We start from the raw sequence: 19,477 nt of genomic DNA, 5'->3' as shown, positions 1-19,477 counted from the left end.
GTAGGAGTCCGAGCCAGGATTTATGTCTATACAGTCTGGCTCCAGAGTCCCCTGATCTTCAGCCTAAGACTGCAGTGCAAGGGTGCACTTGGGGCATACAGGAGGGGCTCCAGGTGGTCTCAGTGAAGACTTTCTGCAGAAACTGTCAGGGAAACACTAAGCAAAATGCTTAGTACATGACAGACACTCAATACATGTTTATTGACTAATTTGTTTGCCAAAACTCTGAAGGATACAGAGTAATAAATTAGCCAGCTTCATGAAATGGATGTGGAAAAGATGGCAAAGCGAGGTATTCTGGGCAGAGTTCAGAGCAATGGGCCAATGTCTAGAAGGTTTGAGAAAGCACAAGGTCAGGAAGCACGAGTGGTACAGAATGGCTTTTGCACATCACGAGGGTGAGGGATGTAGCTAGAGCAGCTGGCAGGGGCCAAACTGGGCGAGGCACCATGAGGCCAGTGCAGGAGGTTAGACTGCATCCTGAGGGTGATGCAAGGCCACTGTTTATTGTGTTTGGGTGGAGAAGTGCATACATGAATTTTCATTTTAGAAAAATCTTGGGTTGTTGTGTAGAAAATGAACTGGAGGGCCCAAACCTACAAATAGGCAGACTAGTTAGTTAGGCAGGTGCTGCACTAATGGAAGAAAACAAATGATGGTAGCCTGAATGTAAGTATTGGTAGTAAAGAGAAAGAAAAGTGGACAGGCTGCAGAGATATCAGAGGTAAGCTGACCAGACTATGAGAGGTGGGAGGTGGAGACAGAGGAGTAAACAGATGATGCCTAGGTTTTTGACCTGGTCAAACTGGTAAACTGCCCTAATATGGGGAGTAGGGGAAGAGATTATATAGGGTTAGGGCCACAAGCCTGGTTTTAGACTTGCTAAGTCAGAAGAGCCTGTGGGTGATGTCCAGGTGGCAGCTGGCTACATGAGTCTGCAGAGATTGAGGAGGTCCTGGCACCTAGCCCCGATCTCAGCAGACCTTGCAACAAGCCTATGAGCTTGGTAGAGGGAGAGCCTATTAGCACCACTGAATGAGGACAGAGAGGATCAGAAAGGCAAAACAGTGCCCAAGGTCATACTGCAAGGTAAGTGGCAGAGGTGTGAGACAAGAATTCAGGTCCTCTGACTTCTCTTCCAAGAGTAAGAAGGATGATTGTGATTGGCAAGGGGGCAGGCAGGGAGGCAGTAGAGGGTGAATGAGCAAATGGTCGAAACTGGGTATTAGGTAAAACCACCACGTCCTCCGCCTCCAGCCCCCTTGTCACTAGCTTTTACTGGCTGTAAGCTGTCTTTTGGCAAATCTACGGACTGAGAAAGTTTGGGAACCACAGGTTTAAAGAAGAGCCTAAGCTAGGCGCAGTGGCTCAGGTCTAACTCCAGCACTTTGGGAGGCTGAGACATGAGGTTTCCTTGAGCACAGGAGTTTAAGTAAACACCCTGGGCAACATAGAAAGACAAAAAAATGCAAACAATAGCCGGGCGTGGTGGCATGCACCTGAGGTCTCAGCTACTCAGGAGGCTTGGGTGGGAGGATTACTTGAGCCCAGGAGTTTGAGGCTGCAGTGAGCTGTGATCACACCATGACACTGCACTGCACTCCAGCCTGGGTGACAGAATGAGATCCTGTCTAAAAAAAAAAAAAAAAAAAAGCTAGCAGTGGGAGAGGAGCTGGTAGGAACTCTCAGCAGGATTCTTTTTCAAAGCTTGCCCCAGAATCTTCCAGCAAGTTAGCAGAAAAATCGATGGCAGCCTCACACTTTCACTGTCTACCATCTCACCCAGTGTGTTAGGCGCATGTACCCCACACATTCACTCCTGCACTTCATCCCCTTTCATATAAATCTTTAAATGAGTTTCGAATGCAAAGGACAGTCTGTTTAAGACATCAAGTCCTGTGGATACGGTTTCATTATAAGGAGTCCATCTTTTTCTTTTCAGGTAAAGCCTGGAATGATTTAACTGTGACAAAATTAGCATGCAATTTGTAAGTCATTACGGTGTAAAGTATGTGGTAAGAACACTTTATTGAATAAACCTGCTGAGTATAATTTTCCCAGGAACTAAAAAAGAGAAAACCTCTCTCCAAGGCTCTCCTCCCTCTTTTAGAAAAAACCCTGCTAGTACCTATATAATTATGTCTTCCTTCTGATGGTCAAAAGCCAGGCATGCTCTGTACAGTTAGCCAGTGGAAACGGGAAGGAATCCACAAGAAGTCAGGACGCCTTCCCAACAACAGGCATCTTAGTATTTTCTGGGCTTCAAGTCATTTGGGGAGTCAGGTGAAATCTGCTGAGACAAGAACCCTGGATATTTCCAGGTCACAAGAACGGCTGCTCACTAGATGGGTCTTAAGAATTACATGCCCTTGAAAAGTCCAGGCCAAATCTAGTTCACCAGAAACCACTAGGGTATGTCCAGAGACATTACGGCCCTGGAATCTCAGAGACTTTGAATATAAGATAAAAGCAGAAGGCCACTGCCCAGCACATGGAAGTCTTTGCTAGTTACAGATTATTGTAATACGTGATTTGAACTAAATGTGTATACAATTATCTCTCAGTCCTGTTGATTCTTCGAAGTATTTTTCCTTATTAAATATTGCTACAGTTATGCCACAGAATCCACAAAACCGTACTTAAATATTTTTGGTGACAGGTCTAATCACAGAGAAAAAACAAATCAGGGTGAAAAATTAGTGTTAAGAAATAATGTGGAAAGCCCAGGGTGACTCGCCCTATCTTCCTTAATACTCACAGACAGATACTAATTTCACCTAATGAGCAGTGGTCTTTCATTTACTGAATGTCAGGCACAATGTCCTGAGAAAATGATGAACAAGAGAGATTAGAGTCCCAGAGATAGAGAGTAAACAAATAAATGAAATAATTACAGGTTCTGAAGCAGCTAGGGAGAGAGGGCTCTCTTACATATGGTAATCACTGAAAGCCTCTCTGAGGAGGTGACATTTTACTGAGACCTGAGAGCAGAAGGAACAGCAGAGAGAGGAGGTTCAGGGCAGAAGGGAGTGGCAAATGTAAAGAAGGAAAGAAAGGCTGTGTGGCAGGAGGGGCCTAGTGGCAGGAGAAGGGGTTGGAGAAGCAGGGAAGAGTCAAGTCATGCAAAACCTTCTGTAGCAGGGAATCAGGACAATGGGTGTGTGCATGTGTGTGGGGACGGGGCAGTGGGGACGCAAACAGTCTCTGTAGAGAAAAGAAAGCTAAAGGTTTTCTGACCACCTTCTGTGTGCCAGGCCCTGTGCAAGCAGCTTTTGTGCATAATACATTCACTGACATCATATCCCTACATATATAACTTCTCAAAGTACACAAATTGGGACATACACCTTAAGCACAAACCAAACATCACCAAGGAACGTCTCTACTAAAAACTACAAAAAACTAGCCGGGCGAGGTGGTGGCGCCTGTAGTCCCAGCTACTCGGGAGGCTGAGACAGGAGAATGGTGTGAACCCGGGAGGCGGAAGCTTGCAGTGAGCTGAGATCCGGCCACAGCACTCCAGCCTGGGTGACAGAGCGAGACTCCGTCTCAAAATAAAAAAAAAAAAAAAAAGAAAATAAGGACAGGGCAGTTCAATTGTTTGCCCAGTCGGAGAACCAGGAAAAAGCCTGGCTATAAAGCCCGTGTTCTTCCTCTCACACCCTCCACTCGTGGAAGGTACCCCTCCTCTCCGCCTTCACTTGGCTTCCCACTGCTGTTCCTTTGCTGTTTCACTCCAGACTGGAAATGCCCTAGACATCCCTACCTTTTTAGGTTCAGCACGAATGTTCAGCCACAAAACTAGCCCCCCTAGAGTTTAGGGTGACTCCAGCCTTAGATGACCTCTCCCTACTCCCTGGATCCTCCAGTCCTTGGCTGTAGCACCACCCCAGGCCCATTCTTTTCTTGGCATTTTTACTTCTCACCCCCAGCCGGTACCTGCCCTTGCAGGCACCTCATCAACATTTGCCAAATGACTAGATTCTCTCTAGTGACCTGGTCAATTGCAAACCATGGGCACTTGCACTGCGCCCAGAGAAGTCTGAAGTTCACAGGGAAGGTGATGGCTGAGACAATAAAAATACCAATACTTGAGCCTGTTATCTTAGGTTTTTTGGTTGCAGACTTGGTGAGGTATGTGAGAGATTATTCATTACTGATCTGATAGTCAATGTCATCAAAATGCCCGAAAAATAAGCATTCAATTCAAGTCAACAAATATTTGCTGAGCTCCCAATTGGTGTAGGACATTCAAATTTAATGAGGGTGAGGAGACAAACTGTCTGCAACTTCAGAGAGAACACGGCATGAGGCAGAGGTGAAAAGGAGGTCATGTTGTTCTAAGTCACTTTACACCTGTGAGGCGGCTTCATCTGCTAGGATGGCGCCTGAGTGCTGGCAGCAAACGCTGCTCACAAACTCATCCCTCACCCCTACCCACCCTGGCTCTCTGCATAACACTGAGGCTGCTGAGCACTAATGGCCTTGGAATGTTTGCCAGTGCCCAGCAAAACAGCCTTGGCATCAAGGAGACAGATGTTTGTCAGGGAACGGCAGGGCCTCGGTGCCCGTGGCACACAGCAGCTCTGTGAATGCTGGGAGAGTGGCTGCAGCGATTACTCTCCGTCAGTGCTAATCAATTTCACACCCTCTTCAATGTTGATAATAGATAATCTTTTGGGAAGCAGGCCAAATTTCCTAACAGCTACGAGCAAGCTGCTCCCTGACACCCAGCCACTTATCTGGTCTCCCTCAAAAAAAGTCTAAGCTGCACCTCAAACAAAGCATCTGACGGTGCCAACACTCTGTTCTGCTAGGCGACTCCTGGCAAGGAGGATGCTCTCAGGAAAAGGACTGCCTGCCTTACTAAAAAGTTACACAAGAATTCCAAAGGAAGCTAGGAAATTCTAGTAGCAGCAGCAGCGGCGGCAGCTTCTACTTACTGAGCGAAGTACTTTCTATACTTTATGCTTAGTCTTCATAATAACCTTTAACGGGAGGTGTTTTGTTTTTATTTTTTGAGACAGGTTCTTGCTCTGTCACCCAGACTGGAGTGCAGTAGCACAATCTTGGCTTGCTCCAACCCTCACCTCTAAGGCTCAAGTGACTCTCGGGCCTCAGGCTCCCGGGTAGCTGGAATTACAGGTGTGTGCCATCATGCCCAGCTAATTTTTGTATTTTTAGAAGAGATGGGGTTTTGCTTTGTCGACCAGGCTGGTCTCAAATTTCTGACCTCAAGTGATCTGTCCACCTTGGCCTTCCAAAGTTTTAGGCCTACTCTAAAAAGGTAGGCTGTCTGGCCTCCCAAAGTTCAGGTGTGAACCACCGCATCTGGCCCAAAAGGGAGGTGTTTTTATTCTAATTTTACAGATGAGAAAACAAAGCTTAGGAAGGTCACCTCGATTGTCCAAGACCTCAGAGCTAGAAGTGGCAAGATTACATTTTCTACTAGACTGCACCTCTATCTAGAAGACCAGTCAGTCACTGACCAACCTATCACTGTGCTTTTAATCCATTCCACTGTCCAAAAATGGCAGAGTTACCAAAGGGTGTTTAACTTAACCTGAGGGAATGAGGGAAAACAGGAAGCTTGAGGTGTTGGATCACCTTGCCCAGTATCAGGTTATAGCCCAGAAACTGAGGCTACATGAGGCAGAGTGACAAGCCATAGCTGGCAGTGATTTAAAGGTGGTGCTTGCTCTTAAATCCTAGGTCCCCTGACTCCCAGGTCTTCCTTTTGCCATCCCTCAAAACCTCCCTAGCAGATAACATCAGGGATTCCGTCAGGGCTGGAGTTCTAACTGTCTAATGGCTGTTTCTTTACAAAAGTCCAGGGAATTTCAAGTTGTTTCTAATTATCATTCAGATAAAGAGAAGGGGTACATTACTCCCGCAATTTAACAGCCACTGAGTGTCCTTCATGTCCAAGTTACTGTACAGGGAAGAAAAGCTGGAAACGGAAAGTTTAATTAAAGAACAAAGGGGTTGGGGTGAATTGGAATGAAAGAATTGTGGTGGAACATGCTAGTCTCTAAAGTCCAGCCTCAGAATTTAGAGTCTTTGCCTTTTATCTTGCAGTAGTATCACTGTATAAAAGAAGAAAGCCCCAGTTAATCAATTCAATCAATCCACAAACTTCTGAGGACTTACTAAGTTTAGTGATCATAGAGAAATCACAAGAATGAAAAGCACAGCTACCTATCTGCTGGTGTTCATGAATGAAGGTACATTTTATGAAAGGGGAGAGGTGGATAAGAAGTGGCAAAGAGAAACAGGACACAGATAACAAGGTCACTGTCTCCCCACATCTCCCCAGCCCTAGTCTCTCACTCTGGCCTGAGGCATGCCCTGAGGGAAAATGCTGGTGTAATTCTCAATGCACATGAAAGCCTTAGCTGGATGATCCCAACACAGGGGAGGGGAGGGCTATTCTAAAATTAGTCCTTCCACCAGTGAAGTTCAAAAGCCTCAAGTGTATCTTTAAGACAAGACTGAAAAGAAGGATGGAGTGATGGAGCAAAACAAGATCACAAGGAAAATGAGGTCTCCTGTAGACTTGGAAAAAAGTAAGCCAGGCGTCATTTTATAATGTGACTGAAGACTTGAGAAGTATCTTGTAGGGGAGCCAATATGAATCGGACATTAAACAGTGACAGGAAAACTTACCCTGATTAAGGAACACAGATGGAAAGCTACAGTGGCCAGAGATGGCGGAGAACAAAATGGAAGGAAGTAAAAAACACAGAGGGTGGGGCAACACCATAGTAAGCAGAGCCCCTCAAGAAAAAACGTCCAGCAGGTGTTTCTTCTCTCAGCAGCCATCAACATGAGAAAACAAGAGTCAGCCCTTCAGAACCTGCGGTTTGGCTTGGCTGCAATGCGTCTGAGCTTCTGTTCTCTAGGTCTCCAGCTTTCTGTCTGTAAATGGGGTCACTGGGTTCCAGGACCATTCAGTTTCCTTCCAGCTTCTCTACCCTGTGATCACCCTTCCTCAGCATGCCTCCCTCAGGATTTCAGAAGCCAGCAAGTGTGAGTACTAAGACATGCTCTGCCAACATGGTACCAGGTCAGAGCCCTGTACTTTGGCCAGATTTTCGAAGAGAAGCTCTTGTCAAGGGTGCCTGTGCTGTCCATCCAGACTCCCAGGTCAGACCTGGATGGATACTACACATACTTCTTCCTGAAAGGCTGTCACTGTTGTCAGAAGGACAGTCATAACCACTTGGCAGACCATCATCTGCTCTACTTTTACAACATGTTAGATGGCACTGCTGCCCTTACCTATCCTGTGGGGAGATAGGAGCAACAGAAGGGAACCAAATGGAGGGCAAGTCAATAGCTGGTAAAAAGAAAGACAGGGATACGTACGTGTTTTTCCCCTTCAATCTTCTTGTCCGCCACCTGCATTGCACCCAGATATTTAAAATGCAACTCCATTAGTCTGTCAACCTGAAAGAGAGAGATTTCACAGGCCCGAGTGAGAAGGAAAGACAACGCACAGCAAGAGAACAGTGGCGCTCCTATTCATCTCACTGTCGCTCCTTACAAAGGGAGGCCTGCTCCGGCACTCCTTACAGCGGACAGACGAGAGAAGCTTTGCTTAGGGACACATCAGGAATGGATCAAAGGGCTGGGGCAGAACAAAGCGAACACTTAGGATGAATGCAGTTTGAACCAGCCCACTCCTGAAAGGAGGCTACGCATTCTCAGCCCTTCTAGAACTCCCAGGAATGCACGTTGTTAAAAACAAATAAATAAATAAAAATTCAAGTCCCTTCTTGCCAAAAGATGGAGCTTGAAGTTACACACTTGATATTCACTTACAACTTTACAGAAATTTCTTTTTTCAAGCTGAAACCTTTCATGTTCAGATTCTGCCCCAGAGCTGATCTTTTTTAAAAAATGCCTGAGTCAAATTTTTTTAGTTGCTTTTGAGTCAGAAGACAGAGCAAGAAAACCTCCTTCAGCAACTGTAAAAAAGGCCCTGACAAAATTTGCCTGGCAGTAACTTAAAAATCAGTTTTAAGTTGAGCAAAGTCATGCTTCAAACACGGCTTGAGGAACACTCAGTGGGTTTGAAAAAGTTTTGTTTTTTCCCCCAAGACTCCAAAATGACTGAAGAAACACTGTGAAGCCAGCCCAGACTCCTGACTTATCTTTTTATCAGGTTGGCACCATCACAGCCCTTGGCAACTCTGGCATTCATTTACCCAGGAGCTGATACTGGTTGGTTAATAGGAGATGTTCCATCAACATGCCGTCATATAGTCTGAGAAGACTGTGGTCACACCTTCTTTGGCCAACACTGATGACCCTAAGACCTTAATGTTTCAGCTTATAAAGTATTTTCATGACCATTATTTCCTTAAACCTTAAAAAACACCTGACAAGGTGTGCAGGGAAGATAGGTAGCAAACCCCATTTTAAAGATGAGGAAACTGAAGCACAGATGTTAAATGATGTCACCAGGGTGACGTGACTACTAAGATGCTCCATGTCCTAACTTGAAGGCCTCTTCATCATGCTATACTCCTGGTGAGGGTAGAAAAAATGGTCAGAGGTAGCTCAAAGAGACAGTCTTAAACCTTTCTTGGGTAAGTTACATAATGTCTCTAAGCTTCAACTGCCTTGCCTGTCAATGCAAATAATAACTATACAAGGATCAATAAACCACAGTGTTGTGAGAATATATGCAACGATGAAAGCCATCTGCTCTATTATCCAATCCACAGTAGTCACTCAATAAATGGTAGCTCTTATTACTGTTAAAAATCCTATCGTCTGGCATACTAGATAAAGATATAAAATATCCATCTAATCTCATGTAATTGCATTCCCAGCTTCCATAGCCCGATCCATCTAATCTCATGTAATTGCGTTCCCAGCTTCCATAGCCCGATCCATCTAATCTCATGTAATTGCGTTCCCAGCTTCCATAGCCCAATCCATCTAATCTCATGTCACTGTGTTCCCAGCTTCCATAGCCTGATCCATCTAATCTCATGTCACTGTGTTCCCAGCTTCCATAGCCTGATCCATCTAATCTCATGTAATTGCGGTCCCAGCTTCCATAGCCCATTTAGGGAAGGCTCTACCATTTCCTTATCATTATCTTCATTTTACTACCACCACCTTAGTAAGACCTTATCTAATTCACCTCCCATTGACCCTTCAAGATGAGTATTGATGTCTCCATGTTGAAGCTGGGGAAACTAAGGTTCAGAGTGGTACACATCTCAAAAGTGGCAAAAACAGGTTCAAATCTCAAGTCTGTATCCAAAGCCAATGCTCTTAATCACTTTGCTATGCTGTGCAACACCCCTCAACAAAAATCCGAGTCTAATCCATGCTCTTTGGGTCTAAAAATCCCCCTCAAGTACTAGTGGTATCATCCTCAGGTGTTAACTATTCCCAGGAGAATGCATTTGGAGATGAAAAGCAGAATGACCAGAAAAGCCTTTGACATGCAAAACAACAGGGCCCAGATGCTAGAAAAGAGAATTTTAGGGTAGGACCACTCAACCCAGTATCTGTCAGACCACATCAGGTAAAGAGCCTTTCTATCAGTCCTGGTCCCATCTTTACAGTCCAACAGTCACCCACCTTCTCGCTGTCATTTTCAGTGAATTTATTCAGAAGCCGGGTTCGCTGCTGCCCTCTCAGGTTCCGCAGAAGGGAAGCCAGGATCGAACAGACATGCTCTGGGTTGGGAAAGAGAAAAGAGAACATGCTGAGATCAGAGCAGTAATTATTACCTCTCTTCACCTCGTCTGGTTCTATCGAGGGGGGAATAAGTAGGCCTCTCTGACTGCTGCTATTGATTAATAAGACAAGAACCTAAATTGTGTCACTAAAAAACCGAACCGATCTTCACACTGCACAAAAAACATATTCAAAAGGGATGATATCCTCAAGGACAACTTGAGCAAGTAAATCAAAACTAAGTTAGAATTCCTTTTCCGTCTGGAATTAATTGATTTTTATTGTCCACAACAGAATCTCAAACTAATCCTGCCTTTACAGAAATAACCTGTGAATAGAATATGAACACCAGCCATGACATGAACAAATAATGGATGAGACATGTTCTATCAAATTCTCAAATTACCTTATAACTTTCCCAAGTAAACAGCCTGGAATTAAATATGAAATATGACAGGGACCCAGTGCTATCACTTGCATTCTGGGGCAGCTAACACCCCTGCTTCAAGTTTAAAGGTGGCTGGACTGTAAGCACTTCAAAACAGTTAACAGGGCTTTCTGAGTTCAACAACCTAGCAGCTTCTATTATGAAATACTATTCTTCTACTCTTGGAAGAAGAGGGTAATTGAAGGGTATATTACAGGCTTCAGGTGTAAAGAGATTCTTTTCTTTAAAAAGAACTTTCAAAAAATCAAGAATAATGACCTTGAAAAGGAGGTGACAAAAGTCTACTCGTGGAGAAATGGCAGAACAAAGTTTATTTTGAAATAAAATGCTCACAGTGTGAACAACAAACAGTTTATTTGAAAACTGAGGAGCATCTTCCTATGCCAAAGTTACCTTGGGTTCCCAAGAATGTCACCTGACTACTGAGGTCACAAGGAAGCATTCTTACTTCTCTGATTATAGCACGGATATAATTTTGTGCCAGTGTGTTTTTCTTCACTTAATAAGCATTCCCCACCCCCCCATTTCCCTAATTTCTTAATGTTGGAGTTATTCAGTCCTTAAGATTTCTATTTTCTATCTATATACACATCCCTGGTGATCTCATCTTGTCCTATGGCTTTGAAAACCACTTATATGCTGACGACTCACAAATGTGAACCTATAGGTCAGTCCTGTCCTCTGAATGCTGACTGATACATTCAACTGTCTATCTGCCCTCTCCACTTGGCTGCCTAACATCCTATCAACCTTTTTTCCTTAACTTTTATTTTGAGACAGGGTCTCATACTGTCACCCAGGCAGTGGCACAATCAGGGTTCACTGCAGCCTCGACCTCCAAGGCTCAATCAATCCTCCTGCCTCAGCCTCCTGAGTAGCTGGGACTACAGGCACACAACACCATGCCTGACTAATGTTGTAATTTCTGCAGAGATGGGGTTTAGCCATGTTACCCAGGCTGGTGCTGAATTCCTGGCCTTAAGCAATGCACCTGTCTTCACCTTCCAAAGTGCTGTGATTACAGGTGTGAGCCACTGTGCCTGGCTGGTTCTTTTAAACTTAACGTGTCCAAAAATAAGCTCCTGATCTTCCTCCCTAAACCTGTTTCCCATAGTTGTTTCCATCTAACTAATGGCAACCAGAATCTCCAGTTTCTCCAGCCAAAACCAGTGAAAATGCCCTTGTTTCTCTTCTTTTTCACATGCCCCACGAGAAACCTCATCAGCTTTACCTTCAAATCATATCCATTATCTCACCTCTTCTGACTACTACCACCACTACTACTACACTACCCTCGTCCACATCACCATCATTTCTTGCTTGGAATAGTCAATAGCCTACTAGTGAGTCCGTCTGCTTCCACCCTTGTCTGCTTTGGCCTAATCTCCATTGAGCAGCCAGCACGATTCCTTAGGTTAACACCTAAAGTCAGGTCTGTTTAAAACACTCCAGTGACTCCCCAACACAGACTAAATGTTGCTTCTAACGTCAGGCTGTTCCTGCCTCGGGGCTTCTGCACTTGCTGTTTCCTCTGCCTGAAATGTTCCTCGGCAGATTATCTGCATGGTTTACTCTTTAAATCTGGTTTTACTCCACCTTCATCCCCTCAGCAAGGCTTCCCTTTGACCACCCTATTGAAAAATGCAATGCCTTACATGGCTATTCTCAAGTCTTACCTGCTTTGTTTTTCTGTTCGTCATGTGTTACTTTCTAAAATACTCTATCATTTATTTATTTATTTATTTATTTTGTTCACCATCTCCCTTCAATTAGAATACAAATTCTCTGCAAGCAGATATTTTAAGTCTGCTCTGTTCATTGCCATATCCCTGGTTCTAAAACAATGTCTGGCACATGGTAGGTGTTTTGCGAATACTTGCTGAATGAATGGGAAGAAAGCAGGTTATCAACAAAAAAGTTTTCAGTGGTGGAGGTGGGCGTGGGGGCAAACAGGCCACTTCTGAATTCTGGATATGTTTCAAATGCCTTCAAATACCTTTTGCACTTCTATATATAATGCCTATCCCCAATTCAGAGCAATACTACCTTTGCATTGCTAATATGCTTTCAAACTGTCAGTTACAAAATGGTCCTTAAAGAGTTTTTGTACGTGGGAGTAGGTAAATGGCTTTTTCTGAGGGTGCCATCAATTTCAATTAACATATTTCTAATTGGTAGAATCCATTTTTTTAGGTATTGAAAATATAACATTTTTCTTAAAATATGCTGTGGACAGAGGTACTATATACCTTCTCAAGACCCCAGGCTCCCCCGGTATCTTCCTCTCAACTTTTATGTAAAGCTGGGATTGAGCTGGTGGAACCTCCATCTGCCGTAGTCACTCACTGGGGTGGGGTGAGGGGAGAAAGTAGTGGAGAGAACGGGCCCTGCCTCCACAGGAAGGCAAAAAACCCCATGAACCCAAGGTAAGGACAGTGAGCTAACAGAGCTCAGCTCAGGGTGAGAAAGTAGGGTAAGAAAGGAACGTCTGTGAAGACACACTTCAGGGAAAGTGCTCTGACCTTTGTGTATGCCAAGGAGAGAAGGTTAGGGGCGGGAAGAATGAGGGACAGGATCAACTCTGTAACCTTGTGCCAACCAAGTTGGAAGTAGCTGTGATTTCTTCAGCTGGTGAACAGATATGGGACAGGCCATAACAAATGCAGTGAATTCTAACAAGATCAATTCTGAAACTTTGGAATTATTTAGTATGACAGCTGGTGACAACATCCTGGTATTATATACATGACAATCTGACAACCACAGAGGAAGAAAAAAAAAAAATCAGAGCCAAAGCTCTCATCGATTATTTGAGCCAAATTTCTCATTGTATGATGGAAAAACTGAGGCCCAGAGAGAAGTGACTTGTCCACACAGCTAACTGGTGGAAGAGGTAGAACTCAAACTTCGGATTACTCACTCCCTCATTCACTGACCAGTTTACCTTTGTGCCTAGCAAGTGCTGAGTGTTCAGGGCCAAAAACAAACAACACAGACTCCCTAACCTGAAGGAGCTCTTCATTTGGTGAAGAAAACAAAACAATTACAGCACTGTTACAAGTTCCATTACTGAGGGAGGCAAACAGGATGTGGGCAACATAGAGGAGGCACAACTGACTTCCAAGGATTCCCACGGGACATAACCAACAACTGAAAATCTTAAAAGACAAAGAAGAGCCATAGGCAACAAGACAGAAAAAAGGAGAGAACATTCCAGGCAGAATATATGCAAAGATCAGTTTGAATCAGTTTGAATGGAGTGCCATGTCCATGTGGCAGAGGGGAGGCCAGTGAGGAAGGCAAAGGTTGACTATGGAGAACAGGGGCAAGGGCCTACCAGTTAATTTTAAGCTGGGGAGAGACAGCATTGGATCTGAGTTTACACCAGTCTCCTCAGCAGCCACAGTCCTTTCAGAGATCAAGATCAAGAAAATATTTCTCTTTCCTGATACATTTTTTATATTTCCTTATCAACGTTCCTTCTTTGCCTGGGCTATTAGGAAGCTCAAAGATGAATTTAGACTCAACCACAGAAAGCAATTTCTTTTATTCTTTCGTTGTTACTGATTCCCTTCACCCTCTACCAATGGAGTTTAAAATAAAAGCAATGGATGTATGAGGTAAAAATCAAACACATGAAAAGGTACAATGTGTACTTGATATTTACTGACCATCTATACTATTTCTTTTCCCATATTCCTTCCACGAACCCATTCTTCTCTCCCAAGAAAAATTACAAAGTACCTTGTGTACATTTTCAGGGGGAGAAGTCTGCGTTTCATATATAAAAATATTCCCTAATATATCTTTCCATATCGGCACACACACTTTATTTTTAAAATGGCTATCTAGAATTCCACGGAGCTTCTTTATCACAATTTTAACTAGCGCCCATTCCTGGGTATTTTAGGTAGTTTCCAGTTTTGTGTTATTTTATTCTTGCTGTTAGAAGCAATGCTGCAGTGACTATACAAGTCCACATATTTTGGCTTACTTTTGCACAAATATTCTGAAAGCATATTCCTGGTAGTGGAATTAGGGCATCGAAAGAAATTTACATATGAAATGTTGAAAGACACTGACAAATTGTCTTCCAAAACGGTTGTATCAATGACATACCCACTATTAGTAAATATATGAGCATCTGTCTTCCCATATCCTCACTCAGATTGCATATCATCCAACTTAGTAATTGTGACAACCCACAAGGTGAAAAATGAGATCTTCTTTTGATTAGCATGTTTTTGTTCTTGTTACGAATGAGGTTAAACATCTTTTCCTATGCGTATTAGGGTTCTCCAGAGAAACAGAATAGGAAATATAAAAATATACAGAAAAAGATTGATTATGAGGGATGGGCTTGTGCAATTACGGAGGCTGAGAAGGCCCGTGATCTGTCATCTGCAGGCTGAAGGCCCAGGAAAGCCAATGGAGTAGTACCAACCCAAGCCCAAAGGAGTAATGTCTTGCCAGTGATTTGGGTATCCCACAGCCCAGTGAACTTAACACAAAATTCACCATCACACTATGTTTACTGGCCACTTGTATTGCTTTTTCTTGAACTGCCTGGCCTTATCCTTTCTTCAATTTTGATTTCTATGAACTCTTTATAAATTAAGGATATTACCCTTTTCCATATATGTTGCAAATAGGTTCCCTAATTTAACATTTGTGTTTTGACAAATTCTTATTCAAAGCTAAGATTTAGTGCCACCATATTGTTTTGCTGAAAGCTCCTTCAAATTCCTATTTGAACATAAGTAGGGTATAATAATAACTGTCATCATTTTTATTGTTTATCTATGCCAGTAGGCTTGAGTCTGTACACAATTTTTTCACTGAATCCTCACAACTAAGCTGTGGAAAAGGTACCATCCACATCTCCATTTTATAAATGTGGAACCCAAGGCTCAGCGAGATTAACTGACTTAAGGTCATGTGCTTGAGTAGGTGGCTGGATCTTAGATCTGAATCTAAGTCGCCTGATTCCAAACTGTAAGCTTTTCCTACCATGTTATGTTTCCCACATATAAAAGGCAATCATCAATGTTATTAAAGAAGGAAGGTAAATGAGACCATGCAAAGCCTGAAAATATGCCTCATATTTGGGCTCACTGTGCCCAAAAGACAGGCACTATATAAATGTGGATTTAAAAAATTAACAGTTTTAACAAGAATAAAATGAAGTAAAAGGCCATATGGAGTAAGACATGAATAACAACCATCTTTCTCTATTTTACAGAATTAGTCTTTGCAGAAGCAATTTCCACCACAGTCTAAATAAAGAAGAGACTTTGGGTTTCAGGCAGTTCCACAAAAATACTGAACCAGAACTTCTCAATAATTTTCTCTTTTAATCTTGCTGATTAAGATGGATGAGAAAGAGTTGCAAGAGAATGTTCTTTATATACCTCAACAAGATGGGGGAGGGAGGGCTGGGTGCTGGTGGTGCAGAGAGGGTATCAGGAGCTGTAATTTTCAAAGAGAAAAATGTAAGAAATAGAATAACCATCTTCTTTGGCAGCAGATGACACTTGCATGCATTTCCACGGCTCACCCCAGTCTGGAGCAAGATATACCATGATCAATTGCAATGGTATACTAAGAATAAATGACATTTACCTATTTGTTTGGTATTTAAGGCCAATTGATGCCTATGGCCTTCCACCTCTCTATCTGGATGCTGAGGCATGCCATAGGCTACTGGTGCCTGCCAGACAGGGAAACACTTCAGCCATCCCAAGTTTACACATATATACACACACCAAGTTTCATTAGCTACTAATAAATATAGCTTCCCTAAGAACAGATTTCAGCCCAAGGTGGTGTCAATTTTTCATGCACCAAGGAGATGCGGAGAGCTGCTGGCACAGGGAGCAGGGGAGATAACAGGTTTATCTGCTGGCCAACACTGCTCAGCTGCTCTGTCATTTCGACAGGATAAAATGGAGGTGAAGGATGGTTATGGAGCTGTCAATGCAGACGGGGTGGATGTGGTAGTTCCCACTGCAGAGAACAGCCTCTAAAGGAGGGCCCAGGAAGTGCAGAAAACACACACGTGTGTACACACACACACACACACACACAAGGAAGCAACACGGCTCCACCAAGGGGAAGGCTAGGCAAATCTACATTTTCAAATCCCTAGGGAGGGAGGTAGGCAGCCTAGCATCTAGGTGGAGCGTTAGAGAGCCAGGATTGAAATTGTGCCAGTGAGAGTCCCTGCCTGCTGGGCTCCCTGCTCAACAGTCAGACAACTGGCTGCCTCAGACAGACACTAATTACTGAAACCGCCTGGAGGGAGGCTCTAGCCTACCCTTCCCCCAGCTCAGCTCTCTTCAGGGCTTCTCATGGGTGATTAACAAAGGGTTAGATGGCTGTTTCTATGTGAGAGGGCTAAAAGTTTGATTTTCCAGGGGGCAGTTCGAGTTTTATGATTTTCAGAGCTGGAAGGGGGGTTAGAAATCTCTGACCTGATTCTGGGGTTCTGAGTATGGAAACAATAGCCCTGAGAAGGAATGTGATTTGCCTCAGGTCCAAAGTACCTCTGTGGGCCACTGGAATCTAGATCTGCATTTTTTTCCCTCCAAATCATGACAGACATTTGCGAGACTGATAAACATGGAGGCATGCGTATCCCTCCTAAAACACATACACAAATGTAACATTTTCCATGGAGTTTCAGAGCAGTCACATCTCTTAGTGATGGCTCCTTAGTTAAGAACTCTTGATCTAGTACACCCAAATCAGGTGTCTTTCCAGAACAGCACAGACTGTGGCAGTCACTCCAACCAGCCAAAATGGTGTGCACCATTTCTGTGAAGAGTGGGATGGACTGGCATTTCTCATCCTTCCTCTTTAAAAAAAAAAAAAAAAAGTATGGTCCACATTCTAGTAGGTGTTTGGTTAACATTACCCATTCTCTATGAGGAGAGCTATTTATCCACAGACAGGCCTGCTTATAAGTAGGCCTATTATGGTTCCATTGCTGAAAAAGGCACACAGGCATATGGAGAACACTAACTTCTGGGATCTGCTCCAGACTGCCAACAAGTGAATTAATTAATCTTATGTGGGGCTTTAGGATCAGAGAGACATGGATTCAAATCTTGTCTCTGGCACTCACTAGCTGGTTAAGCCATAAGCATGGAGCTTAGCCTCTGAGTCTCAGTTTTCTTATTTGTAAGATGGGGCTGTCCCTCCCATCTATTAAATTCATTCTTTCAAATGAGATATGTGTATAGTAGGCACTCAACAGACAGCAGTTTGAGATCTGTTGTACTGAAAAAGAGAACCACAAGGGATTCGCTCACCTATGCACCTGTCATAGATCACCAGGTAACTCCTTCCACACTGCAACCTGATCACATGTCTGCCACTGAACATGTTTCAGTCAGCCTGGGTCATCCTAACTAGCTCCTGCTGAGAAAAACAGAAACCTAGATTGCTTGGCTTTCTCAGCTGGTAGGGCTATTTTCTCTAACTCAAGATTTGTTCTAACCCTAAAATGGAGCAAGGCCAACTTCGCTCAGACTCTCTAATCCCACAATAAATTAAAATAAAGTGCTTGTGTGTCGTTGGCTATAAAGCCACCAAATAATACAAGATTCTGGGAGACCTGCAGACAGTGCTAAGGTGGGTAGTGACTATTTACTAGTAAGGTGACGGACACAGGACATCTAAGTAGAGATGGTCCTACCTTTTAATAAAAAGAAATGTACTTGGCCATGATAATCACTTGCCTTTTGGTCTTCCTGCAAGAACTGAAAATACAATGTGTGATCTGTAAAGAAATGAAGATTAGCTTCTTCTAGAGTTTTATAATCTTAGGATAAGTACAGGGCATGAAGTGGTGTATCACCAGTCCTCCCTTTACTCAAAATTCTGAGTACCTACTATGTGCCAGGCAATGTAGCAAGTACTAAGACAATAGCGATGAAAGCCCACTCTAGAGAAGCTCATCATTTTATGATTAAGGCTAAGAAATAAACAACTACAATAGAGTATACTGGCATGCATGGAAAATACTCAGCCCATATGTGAAGAGCTCCTAATTCAGTTGGGGTAGGAAAGAGGAGGGCCTGAGAAGGAGTGGCTACACACTGAAAGTTAAGAGGTCAGAATTGAGACCTGAGGAAAACCTTCTCCTCTGAGACTCTGGGAGAGATGCAGGGCTGGATGTATTACACTGGCAGGTGAGTGGCCGTGTGCTAGCAGCTTCACGTTTTCAGTGGTAAAGTTGGTGGACAGAAACCAGGATTTGGGGTTCTATGGGCACATTTAGTTTTTGGAGCCTAGAACTGGGCCACATTCTTGGAGTCAGGGATAAATGGAATACAGATGGTTCCTGATTTACGATGGCTTGACTTATTTTTTGTCTTTACGATGCTGCAAATGCAATATGCATTCAGTAGAAACTGTACATCAAGTACAACCACTTTTTCACTTTCAGTACAATATTCAATAAAGTATGTGATATATTCAACACTTTAAAAAAAATAAAATAGGTTTTGTGTTAAATGATTTTGCCCAGCTGTAGGCTAACGTAAGGGTTCTGTGCATGTTTAAGGTAGGTGAGGCTGAGCTATGATGTTTGGCAGGTTATGTGTGTTAAATGCATATCTGACTTGCCATATTTTCAACTCACGATGGGTTTTTTGGGACATAACCCCCTGGTACGTTGAGGGGCATGAGTCCTATGTACACTAACAAGTCTCCCAGGGTGGGAGTGGGAGAATAGAAGGAAAAAAGTGACAAGGTGCACAGTAACAATCCCTAACTTTGACTTTCTCAACCTCTGTGCCAAGAGAGGTGCCTCCAGATTCTAGAGGGGTCCTGCTGGAACCTCTGTTGAAGTTTTAATATGGCGGGGCAGGGGAAGGCTCTGCTCACCAGAAAGGAAGAGGAGGCCCTAGCAAGTGGAGCTGGGTCACAGGAGGAGGCTTTTAGGAATCTTTGGCACAGACTCACTCATTTACTCACAAAATAGGTATAAGAATCCTACAGTGTGTTAAGATTCATGACAGAAAATGCTAGCGAGATGATGGATATGTTAATTTGTTTGATTGTGGTCATCGTTTTATAATATATACTATTCATATATCAAAACAAAAAGTGGTATACCTTAAATATATAAATTTTTCATATGTCAATCTCAATAAAGCTGTTAAAATTTTTAAAAAAATAAAATTACAATTGGGCTCATGCTTGTAATCCCAGCACTTTGGGAGGTCAAGACTGGTTAGATTGCTTGAGGCTAGGAGTTTGAGACCAGCCTGGGCAACACAGTGAAACTCTGCCTCTCAAAAGTAGCTGGGCATGGTGGTA

The 19,477-nt window shown here is 43.3% G+C and overlaps 1 protein-coding gene across 1 annotated transcript in view; it reads right to left on the bottom strand.

The window, feature by feature from the left end:
* The window catches only part of CTNNBL1 (catenin beta like 1), a 179,201-nt gene that overhangs the window by 22,472 nt on the left and 137,252 nt on the right, over positions 1–19,477 (bottom strand). The window contains exons 12-13 of the mRNA XM_010355334.2: positions 9,604–9,701; positions 7,369–7,449 (exon numbers count right to left, since the gene is read on the bottom strand). Of these exons, the coding sequence (XP_010353636.1) occupies positions 7,369–7,449; positions 9,604–9,701 (179 nt within the window). The remainder of the gene's footprint in view (positions 1–7,368; positions 7,450–9,603; positions 9,702–19,477) is intronic.

This window comes from Rhinopithecus roxellana, chromosome 13 (assembly GCF_007565055.1).
Source record: "Rhinopithecus roxellana isolate Shanxi Qingling chromosome 13, ASM756505v1, whole genome shotgun sequence".
NCBI classification, from domain to species: Eukaryota; Metazoa; Chordata; class Mammalia; order Primates; family Cercopithecidae; genus Rhinopithecus; species Rhinopithecus roxellana.
Note: the sequence above shows the minus strand (reverse complement) of the source record. Positions and strands in the feature narration are given on the sequence as shown.